This window comes from Taudactylus pleione, unplaced genomic scaffold (assembly GCF_031769625.1).
Source record: "Taudactylus pleione unplaced genomic scaffold, aTauple2 ptg000520l, whole genome shotgun sequence".
Classification (NCBI taxonomy): Eukaryota; Metazoa; Chordata; class Amphibia; order Anura; family Myobatrachidae; genus Taudactylus; species Taudactylus pleione.
The window spans coordinates 7,478,747-7,490,312 of NW_028284922.1; the positions used below are offsets into that span (position 1 = coordinate 7,478,747).

Here is an 11,566-nt window from a genome sequence, read left to right on the forward strand (position 1 = left end):
AGATAGATGAGAGAGCTGGTTGGGAAGGCATTGGTGAGGGCAGGATGCGAAGATGAGTTCATGATGGTGAGCTTTCAGAAACCCCTTGATGGTTGGGAAGCTGAGAGAATGGGTATGCAAGTACAGAAGGGGCACAACTCTACAGTAGTACTCTAGATGTGTGTAAGAAAACTTAACAAGATGGGTGGAGTGTTGAAACCAAAATAAAGAGATGATCTGTGTATTGTAATCTTGGTTGAGAGTTGTTTTAAGCATCTCCCGGGATCCCGTACCAACCTCTTGGTTGATGCCATTTTGTTTGAAGACCGCTTATTTAGGCATGGTATGTAAATGCCAAGATTTGTTCACTAATTATATGGATATTAGTAGAAAAATTATACCTTTCCCAGGAGGGCGTTGGAAAGCAATGAGTTGACAAAAAACAAAACAATGACTCTCTTTCATTGATAATAAGGATGGATTTACTAACAACTTAGTACAGAGGTTCCCAAATGCAGTCCTCAAGGCTCTCCAACAGATCAGGTTTTAGGAAGATCCATGGGTGAGCACAGGTGGTTAATTCAAATTGACTGAGCTACTAATTAAGTCACATGTGGTGTGTCAACCGTGGATATCTCTAAAGGTGCATACACACACAATGATTTTTTGAGCGATTATCTTTAACAATATCGTTCAATCGTTGTAAAAATCGTTCACTTTCTGAGTTAAAATGATGAACGATTATCGTTCATGCGCATTCACGTTTGTAGTTCAGTAAGACTGGCCAACTGAACTATTTTCATTAAGGGAATATGCAAAAATCGTGTGTAGTTCAAAAAAATCGTTCATTACATTTTAAAAAATCTGACAGATAAGTTCATAAAATCGTTGGTAACAAAATCGTTGTGTGTGTATGCAGCTTTAAACCTGGACTGTTGGGGAGCCTCTGGCTTAAGGCCCCCACACATCAGAACGATATCTTTCCAACCAGCTAACTAGCTGGCTGGTTGGAATGATAATCGTCTAGTGTGTGGGAGCAAACGATAGTCAGCCGTTTGCTACCGTCACGCTGAAAAATGGCCAGAAACTGTCGTTCCAACTAGTTGGTGAAAATCAGACTTGTTTGATTCTCACCAACTATCGTTCTGGTGTAGTGGGAAAGTTCCCCCCAACAGAACGATAAGTAGGCACACACTGACCGGCAGTGCCCGCCTACTTCTTCACCTGTCAGCAGAAGTAGGTGAGCGTAGGAGAGAATCAGTGGCGGTGCTGCTGCAGCAGCTGTGCCAGTCTCTCACCAGTCTGCAGGGGTGTTTGCTTCAGTCAGTAGGACCAACCCCCCCCCCCCCACCACCTTCCGTGACATCAGCACAAGTCTCCCTCACTAGACACCTTCACTGCTCACACCCCCTCCCCACGCGATCACCACCCGCAGATGCACCTTCGCTGCCCCTGCCTGCACTCCCCCCAACACCCACCCCTGCAATCACCCCCAGGAGCATTAACACCATCATCATGTGCATCACGGAAGTGCGCAACTACCGACCCGCTCTTCGCCCCGGCTGTCTCCCTGGCGCACACTACCAGGTCTCTGGCCTTCGGCGCATAGAGTCCTTCGGCCGCATGGGACATGAAGGAATCCTCTTCCTCCATCTGGTCAGTGCTGCTGGGTGCCTTCCGCAGACTGTCCCCGGTGAACGTGATCACACTCCTCCTCCCCGCGATCAAACTCTCGCCCCCCCCACCCTGCTGGCCGTAATCACACTTGCACCCCCCCTCGCGATCTCACCTCGCCCTGCGGCCCCTCCCCCCACTGACCCTCTACTCCCCCAGCCCTCCTCCCCCAGTACAAGCAGGGCTCCAACCCAGTATAGGTGGTGCATCTAGACTACTGCAACCCCCCTTCCCACAAGCGGCAAACAACTCCTGGCCTGTCTGTGCCCCATCCTCACCCACCTCCCCTCCTGATGGCATCTGGATGGATGAGCCTTTTTAATTTTTTAGTCTTGAAATAGCAGCTGGCATGTTGGGCTAGTGGTTACAGTGCAGGTAACTTGATGCAAGGGTTCAGGGTTCAAACCCAGGGATAAACTATTTAAATATTTTATATTTATAGTATTAATATTTTTTTAGAGATGAAACCATTTTCCAGGGACTGTGCGAGGGGAAAGCTGGGGTCAGAGATGGGGGAATGAGCTGATTACCTAATGTGTCCCCACTGTACTGCCTGTCAACCTGTCCGCCCGTGTAATGCCTGGCCCTGACACCCTCTTCCTGACAATGTGCGCACTCATATAGTATCTGACCCCTATGATGCTGTGTGCCCATATAGTACCCAACCTCTCCCGCCACCCTGTGTCCATATAGTACCCAACTCTTCTCCCCTGTCACCCTGTGTACCCATATAGTACCCGACTCCTCTCCCCTGTGCCCATATAGTACCCGACTCCTCTCCCCTGTGTACCCATATAGTACCCGACTCCTCTCCTTTGTCACTCCGTGTCCATATAGTACCTGACACCACCTAATGTCACCTGGGCACACACAACACTTTCTCCTGTTACCCTGTTGGTCTGATTCAGAGACAGGCGCAATGGCGATTTTTACGCAGATTCAGCAATTGTTTGCGACTGCGCATGTGCGAACGCAGCACTGCGCACTTGCAGCTATTGCAACGCTATCACGCACGCACAGGGACCATGCACAAATTGAGTGATGTAGTCAGCATTTTGGGATGGAAAGGGGGGGTTAGAAAAATGTTTCGTGTGCATGCGTAAATTAACTATTGTGATCTGTGCAGCATGAGACCTCTCAGTATGTCAGGAGAGCGTCAGTGTTTGTGGCTGGTCAGACTTGTGCATCGATGTTACCGATGTTTACACTGTCGTATGGATATGAGAAGGCAGCAGTGGGCATCCCTATGCTGGGGTATGCTTTGGAAGGCATTAGCAAATTTTAGCAACTGGTCCGTGAGAGTATCCAGTTGTGTTTGCATTACTGTCCATCTCTGAATCAAACTCGAATAACGCCATGATACCCTGTACGGCCATATATTGACACCACACCTCTCCCTTCCAACTCTTGTTTTATACAGGTACACATTTTTTTATGATGTATGTATATTAGTGTGTGTGTGTGTATATATATATATCTGTAATTTTTTTAACTGTATAGGTTTGTAATTTTTTACTGAATTAGATCCAAATAGCAACTATTTACATATAATAAACAAAAATGACAAATTTGGGAGCAAATATTAGCCAATTAAGGGGTTAACAGGGCCCTCAATTTGAAATAATTGACTACAAATACTGACGTTCAATTTTTTTTAACAATATTTATTTAAAACATGCAGAAGTAGGGAGGCACTCTCCGCCTACTTCTGTGACATCACAAATTGGACAGGAGGAGGCTGGTCTGTTGAAAAAGTTGGCAGGTTGCCTGGTTGGATGAAAAGTTGGTTAGATGTGTGGGGAAGCATTTTAGTTGGTCGGTTGGTTGGAGGAAAGTTGGTCTGATGTGTGGCCAGCTTTAGTAGATAACATTCTAAGAATTTTAAATTGAATACAACGATGCAAATGAACAATAAGAAAAGGTGGTTAATGTGCATTTAACATGCTTTGAATTTTCATATAAAATAAACCGCTTCATTTCACTAACACAATTATGCAGCAGTTATGTGTTTGCGCCTTTCCCTGGTATGCTTAAGCACAACACCACGCTATGGTGTAATGTCTAATTAAGCCTCAAGCATTACTGGTCACATGACTACTGTATACTGGGACAGACTGGCCCTAGTATTTTGTATGGCTAACATTGATAGTGATCACATATGAATAAATGCCATTCAATTCACTCACTACTTTGTTGCCATGTCTCAAAAGTCAATTATATAGTAATTCAGAAAAGTCATGTACAGCTTGTATATTATGTAACCAATTTATGTCCATTTTTCTTTTTTCCTAGGACATCTGAAGCCTGTTGGTATTCCTATAATACGAGGACTTTCTAGTAAAGATGGGACTTATTCCTTAACTCCCATCCGCATCCCATTCCAGTAAAGTGCAAATTTGATACATGATTGCTACACGATATAACGTACATAATCTTTTTTTTACATATGTATCCAAATGCCTGTAGCAGCAGCAAGCGCTCAGCGTAAGTGGTAACACATCTTTAATCCAATACAGCATTTTTATTTGTCAAATTGCATTGGCTGCTATAGGTCTCCTTTCTATTCTGTTGTATTTTAATTAAAGATTTTGTTACCACTTACACCAGAGTTTCCCAAACTCCTCCACTACTGTCCAGATTCTAAGGATATCCATGCTTGAGCCCAGATGGTTAAAACAAATGGACTAAGGGGAGTCAGTATGAATGACGAAACCAATGAAGATCCCGATTGGTAAGTAATCTAACTATACCTAACCCTCTCCCCCCCCCTTACCCTCCCCTAGGGGTGCCTAACCCTAACCTCCTTCCCCCCCCCCCTAGTGCCTAACCCCCTCCCGTCCCCGCAGGCTAAACCTAACCCTCCCGGGGGGTGCCTAGCCCTAAGTCCTTCCAGGAGCCCCTAACCTAACCCTCCCGGCTGTCCGCGGCCGCCGCCCGGATACCTTTGTTCGGTATGCCGGGCGTCAGGCTCCTTGCGTAGGGATAATAATAGGCGTCGCCTATCATTAGTCCCCTGTCTGGATTGCACAGTCGGGAAGCCGGCGGTCAGCATTTCCACCATCGGCTTCCTGACTACATACCGGACTAAGGTGCTAATTAAATCACATGTGCTCATGCATATCCTTAAAACCTGGACTGTAATAGTGGAGTTTGGCTCCCTCTTGCTACTAACACAAACACACTCCCTTAAACATGATGTGTATCCGGTAAGAGAAAATAGAGCACATATCACACAGTTTACACTTCAGCAAATGCTACTACTCCGTAAGGCTACGTGTTTACTGAGAACTTCACTGTCTGTTTTCCCATTGCTCCATCGTGTTAGATCTTCTCTCTTCTCTTTCAGAGGTCTGTCAGTGACCAGTTATGGGTATTTGAAAGTAAAAATACCAGTGTGCCTTCTTCAGCTGTTCCGTCCATTATGGTGCTATAATATCTGTCCTGCTGCACAGCACTGAGTCAAAAGTACACATTGCACTATTTGTATGATACATTAGCTTAAGTACATCTCAAAATGCAGCAACCTCAATTTTATTGTGTTTTTCATAAACTTATATTGAATTTCAAACTGTATATAATAAATGTTAGACGTAGGTGTGGGTAATGCGGCCACGCTCACTCTTATGATCTAAACTAGAAATCAATGGCCAAGGGTAGAGGGTAAGACTTGTATACAGGCAAGGGTGGCCCAGTGGGTAAGGTAAGACTTATATACAGGCAAGGGTGGCCCAGGGTGTAAGGTACCCCTTATATACAGGCAAGGGTGGCCCAGGGTGTAAGGTAAGCCTTATATACAGGCAATGGTGGCCCAGGGTGTAAGGTACGCCTTATATACAGGCATGGGTGGAGGGTAAGCCTTATATACAGGCAGATTTATGCCAGCATATTTTTCTTTACCTTTTGTTTCTCCCGTTAGTTGCTTAATCTCAATATGACTGTTTATATGATTGATTGGTACATGAATATGTAACACTGGGACTAGTGTTTAATGGGGCTGTTAAATCAAGAAGGACATATAAGATCGATCACTGTTGGGCTTCAATGCTTTTGTATTGACCAGCTTTATATCACTATCCATGGAAGTACAATTTTGGAATGGAAACTTGCAACCATTTTTTGTGACCTGGAGTACAAGGATATGAGGATTCCAATCCAGTTACCACTTGAACACTGTCAGGGTGCTATTCTGTACTACACAATATGTGCAAAATGGTGAGACTGTATAAATAAAGAATGCAATGACACTGCCTTTTACTTGTCAGTGGTTCTGTTAGTGCTGAGGAAGGACCAGCCGTAGCCGATGTACGTGTGTGAGAGGCAACACTCTGTGCCATTCTGAAAGTACACAATTGTCTAGCAGCAGTTCTGTAAAACAGGGCTGTTCAAATGCGGCTTTCCAGCTGTTATGGAACTACACATCCATGTATGCCCTCCACGTTTTTTAGCATTCCCTAATAAAACTGACAGGACTTGTTGGCATGTGTAGTTCCATAACAGCTGGAGGACTGAATGTTGAACACTCCTGCAAACAATGTTGTTTTCCTATGAACATTAATCACTGTGGCTGGCTACATGCAAAATGTTGGAATTTACAGTTTTCCCTGGCTTGTTTCTAAAAGCTGCTATTAATGATTTCTAATTCTGCAGTGTAAAGGGCTACCATTGCAACAATGGTGTAGTGTGCAAGGAGCCTTAAAATACCTCTGAGTTCTCCCTCCTCCTCCTCCTCTTCACATGGCATATTGAGAGCCTGTAACTGGCAGACATATTTTGTAAACTCCAGAGGAATTTTGAAACTGGGATAGTGATTTTTTTTTATAGGTTACCAGTTGGCACTTACACTGCTGTTTAAAAGAAAAAAAATACCTCTTTCCTGTTTTAAATTGTTGCCTTAAATGGAAATTGTTCTGTGCTAACTAGATCCATAACAAAAAAAAGCCTCAAGCCGGAATGACCCAATCTGTAAAGGTAAGTGCAAAGGAATGTTGTTCATACACCATGTCTGTGTTGAAAGGGGTCAGGCTGAACAGCTCTGCTGGGCTAACCTCAGCACATTAGTGCCTTCTTATGGAAGCAAAATTTCTTCAGATGTCATCCTGGAGAAAAGAATATACAGTTGTGATGGGAGTTTTTTTTTAGTTTTTAATTTAACATTTTTAAGTAAAAGCAATTACCTTACAGCACTTAAAATGTTAAATATACATCTTAAACTCTTAAATTTAATTTACCTCTAATATTTTGGGGATAAGGCATACCAAGTGTTTACAACATTCCTTATAGGGGGTAACTCTCCGCTCTATGTAGGATGTAATCATTTCGCATTTAGACTAGGGGTGAGCGGGTTCGGTTTTACTCGGTTCTTATCGCCACTTTACCGCAAATTCTGCTCGATTTTATATATACCTTTTTCACAAATAGGGGGGAATTCAATTAGGTGCGAGTTTGGTCCTGCAAGGCGAATTCACTGCAAATTCACATTGCGAATGACATTTGCAATTTAACTCCGAACTCTCATTTCTTTATCGGAGTAAATAGTTTTTGTTCGCACCCCCTGATCAGGTGAAAAGGTTGGGAAAATCTATGTCAAAGGTAAAAATGTCAAGATTTACTTCAGAACCCTTTGGACACCCCTCCAATGACCAATTAGGCTTTTTAAATATTTCAAAATAATTACATGTCATTTTTGGGGTGAAAAAAAAAAATGGCCTCAAATTACCCCAAAATAAGCTTTTTAGCTAAAGAATACACCCCATATTATATTATAATTTTTTTTTTTTTTTTAAATCGCCTCAAATTACTCCCAAAGCATCCTTTTTTCTACTTTTTTTTTTTTTGCATTTTTCTGTTTAATTCCTCTGTAATGAAATTTAATTTATTTAACTTTTTAAAAAATGCACAAATCAGCCATTTGTCCCATTTTAAACGGATACAGGTCTTTCTTTATGGCTACTAACAGTCTTGTATATGATTCTGTTAATGAAGTTGATACTTTTTGGGATCCAGGAAGTTCTCCCCACTTTTTCATGCTATTTTCTCTGTTCAATTTTTACTGCAAGTAGTGCGAATTGGTATTTCTAATTGAATTGTGTGTATCTCGGGTGCGCACATTAAGGTGAAGTGAGCAAATTTAATGCCTTTTGCAAACTCTCACCTAATTGAATTCTCCCCCCCCATACTGCATAGGCTTTTGCACATGAACATGCATTGACCTGGGTTTTGCTATGTATGAATGCAAACGACTCGGATTGGAGGCCCAGGTCCACTACCCTGCTCTCTACTAGGGTTGGGGACTAATGCCGCGTATCCAGTACCCGATAACATAGAGCGATTACACGATTATGACACCGTAATCGTGCAATCGTTCTGTAATCGGGCACACCGGGGATGTAAATGTTGGAAACTACCAGCGATGCGTGCTCCCGCTGGTTGTTTCCAACATTCATGCTGCTCAACCTGAGGATAACATCAGGTTGAGCATGTTAGGGGATGATTGATGTGCCTACACTGAACTTTCAGTGTAGGCACAGCACCAGACTGAAACGACTGCACGATTTGAATGTCGTAATCGTGCAGTAATTTCTACAATGCATCTGGAAAGTATTCACAGCGCTTCACTTTTTCCACATTTTGTTATGTTACAGCCTTATTCCAAAATGGAATAAATGTATTTTTGTCCTCAAAATTCTACACACTATACCCCATAATGACAACGTGTAAAAAGTTTTTTTTTTTTTTTTTTTTTTGCAAATTTAATAAAATAAAAAAAAAACTAAAAAAATCACATGTACATAAGTATTCACAGACTTTGCTCAACACTTTGTTGATGCACCTTTGGCAGCAATTACAGCTTCAAGTCTTTTTGAATATGATGCGACAAGCTTGGCACACCTATCTTTGGGCAGTTTCGCCCATTCCTCTTTGCAGCACCTCTCAAGCTCCATCAGGTTGGATGGGAAGCGTCGGTGCACAGCCATTTTCAGATCTCTCCAGAGATGTTCAATCGGATTCAAGTCTGGACTCTGGCTGTGATGAGTGGTGCCTGGTTTCCTCCAAACGAAATGCCTGGCATCCACGCCAAAGAGTTCAATCTGTGCATTTTGGCAAACTCCAGGCGGGCTGCCATGTGCTTTTTACTAAGGAGTGGCTTCCGCCTGGCCACTCTAATATACAGGCCTGATTGGTGGATTGCTGCAGAGATGGTTGTTCTTCTGGATGGTTCTCTCTCCACAGAGGAATGCTGTAGCTCTGACAGAGTGACCATTGGGTTCTTGGTCACCTCCCTGACTAGGGCCCTTCTTCCCCGATCGCTCAGTTTAGACAGCCGACCAACTCTAGGAAGAGTCCTGGTGATTCTGAACTTCTTCCATTTATGGATGATGGAGGCCACTGTACTCATTGGGACCTTCAAAGCAGCAGATATTTTTCTGTACCCTTCCCCAGATTTGTGCCTTGAGACAATCCTGTCTCTGAGGTCTACAGACAATTCCGTGTACTTCATGCTTGGTTTGTGCTCTGACGTGCACTGTCAAGTGTGGGACCTTATATACTGTAGACAGGTGTATGTCTTTCAAAATCAATCATGTCCAAACAACTGAATTTACCACAGGTAGACTGCAATTAAGCTGTAGGAACATCTCAAGGATGATCAGTGGAAACAGGATGCACCTGAGCTCAATTTTGAGCTTCATGGCAAAGGCTGTGAATACTTATGTACATGTGATTTCTATTTTTTTTTTTTTTATTAAATTTGCAAAAATCTCAAAAAACTTATGGGGTATTGTGTGTAGAATTTTGAGGACAAAAATTTATTTTTTACATTTTGGAATAAGGCTGTAACATAACAAAATGTGGAAAAGTGAAGCGCTGTGAATACTTCCCGGATGTCTGCTAGTGGATGTGCCCCTTTAGACCCGGGAAATTCATGGGTCATCGGTCTGAAAGGGGTAATATTGTTTGCATCCTGTTTTAAAGGTATCCTCAGGAATTAGTTCCACCTGTAGATCTATTATGTTAGTCAATAATACACCTGTGCTCCAGCTAGATTATCTGGAAAACATGCACTGTTAGGGGTCCATGAGGATTGGGTTTGAGAAGCACGGTTGTATATTCAGCATAGTACAGCCTCACCTCTAAAAGAAGAGGTTTAGGTTGATGCCTCCTTTCTGTGCCAGTACCTGCAGTTGATTCAGGCCAAATGGCTGAATCTGATACACATGTCAGCTTATGGGAGAATATAATATCTAGACCCATGGGGCTCAGTGCATTTTATATTTGGATTGAATAGACCACAGGTTCTCAAACTCGTTCCTCAGGACCCCAAACAGTGCATGTTTTCCAGGTCTCCTCACAGAATCACAAGGGGAAAAATTAGCTTCACCTGTGGATCTTTCTAAATATATCAGCAAGTAATGAATACACCTGTGCACCTGCTAGGTGGCCTACAAAATGTGAACTGTGTGGGGTCCTGAGGACTGAGTTTGAGAACCACTGGAATAGACCTTCAGTGCAGAGCTTTGTTTTGTATCATTGAGCACTAAACCCCATGGGTCTTAATGAAGGACTAGAACTCAATGAGCTATTCACCTAAACCCTCAGTCTGGTAATTAACCATTTCGCCTTAGATGTACGCCATCTTCAGCAACAGATCACTCCGATGCAAAAATGCCAAAGTCAGGCGCAAATGACCAATGTTTGGCGTGACTGCGCCAATAGTGTATGAGGACTTATCTGTATGTATATTGTTGACCTGCATGGTATTATCGATAATTTATAGGGCATGACTAATTGTGTGTAGTACTATGTAAGAAAACTAAAAAAGATATACAATATAAAACCAATTAATATGCCCAACATGGCTGCCTTGCCTGGTCCTCTGTGTAGAATGCATACCATCAGAACCATGCATTTTTCAATCAGGAAGCCGGCTGACATTATACCGACAGCCGGCTTCCCGTCTGTCATATCCTGGCGAGGGTTAAATGACTGGCGTCTAGATCTAGACGCCGGTCATTTTACCGACGCTGGGAGACCGGTGCCCGGCATCCCGATTGAAGTGATGCCGGGCTCCACGGCGGACAGCCGGTGAGGGGGGTTGGGGATAGGCACCCTCCGGGGAGGTTAGGGTTAGGCACTCCCAGGGGGGACTTAGAGGGGGGATTAGGGTTAGTCACTGGGGGGGAAAGGTTAGGGTTAGGCACCCTAAAGGGGGTTAGAATTAGGGGGTTAGAATTATGTTAGTGTGTACTTACCTTAAACGATCAGGATTCCCTCCTCTGCTGGCCTCCTCGTGTCGGGATTCCAAACGCCGGCCAGGGGACCGGCGGTAATTCATACCGATTCAGTTTTGATGTACATACAAGGATTTTGACAAGTTATTTTATGTCTCCCATTATGTGTCATCAGTTCCAGACATTGTCTATTCTGCCCAGGGTAATCCTACGTAGTGCGCTTAAAATGGCTGCCTCTTCTGGACTCTGCATGGGTAGGATAAATAATCCTGCAACTGATGACCTAAAATGGCTGCCAAACCCACTGCAGAATCTCCATGCTCTGTATTTCATTGTTCCTGGTACTGTATTAGGTCTCATTCTATCTGTTAAGCGCCTTGAGTCCTACTGGAGAAAGTGCTATATAACTAAAATTGTTATTTAAAAAAGGTTAAAACTAACAATACAAGGTTAAAAAAAAAAGAAAAAGGATCAGAGTCACTGACTGAGTTGGAGCACACTGGAGAGAAGAGTGCAGAATGTGAACGGATAGGATGCAGGCCCGGGTCCTGCTCATGAAGGCTTATAAGCAGGGGAAATATTCTTTTTAAAACAATTAAATAAAAATGTGTAACAAACCAATTTTGCAGCCACCTCAAGTTCTATGTTTAGAATGAAGCGATTATCTACAAAGTAAAGAAACTATT

General features: G+C 43.1%; 1 protein-coding gene across 4 annotated transcripts in view; it reads left to right on the plus strand.

Annotated features, from left to right (window-relative positions):
• Nucleotides 1-5,896, plus strand: part of LCORL (ligand dependent nuclear receptor corepressor like) — a 121,130-nt gene extending 115,234 nt beyond the window's left edge. For all 4 annotated transcript variants that reach the window (XM_088450630.1, XM_088450631.1, XM_088450632.1 and 1 more), the window contains one exon: nt 3,946-5,896. In XM_088450630.1, coding sequence (XP_088306756.1) covers nt 3,946-4,040 — 95 coding nt within the window. In that variant the 3' untranslated portion in view covers nt 4,041-5,896. The remainder of the gene's footprint in view (nt 1-3,945) is intronic.
• The last annotated feature ends 5,670 nt before the right edge of the window (nt 5,897-11,566 follow it).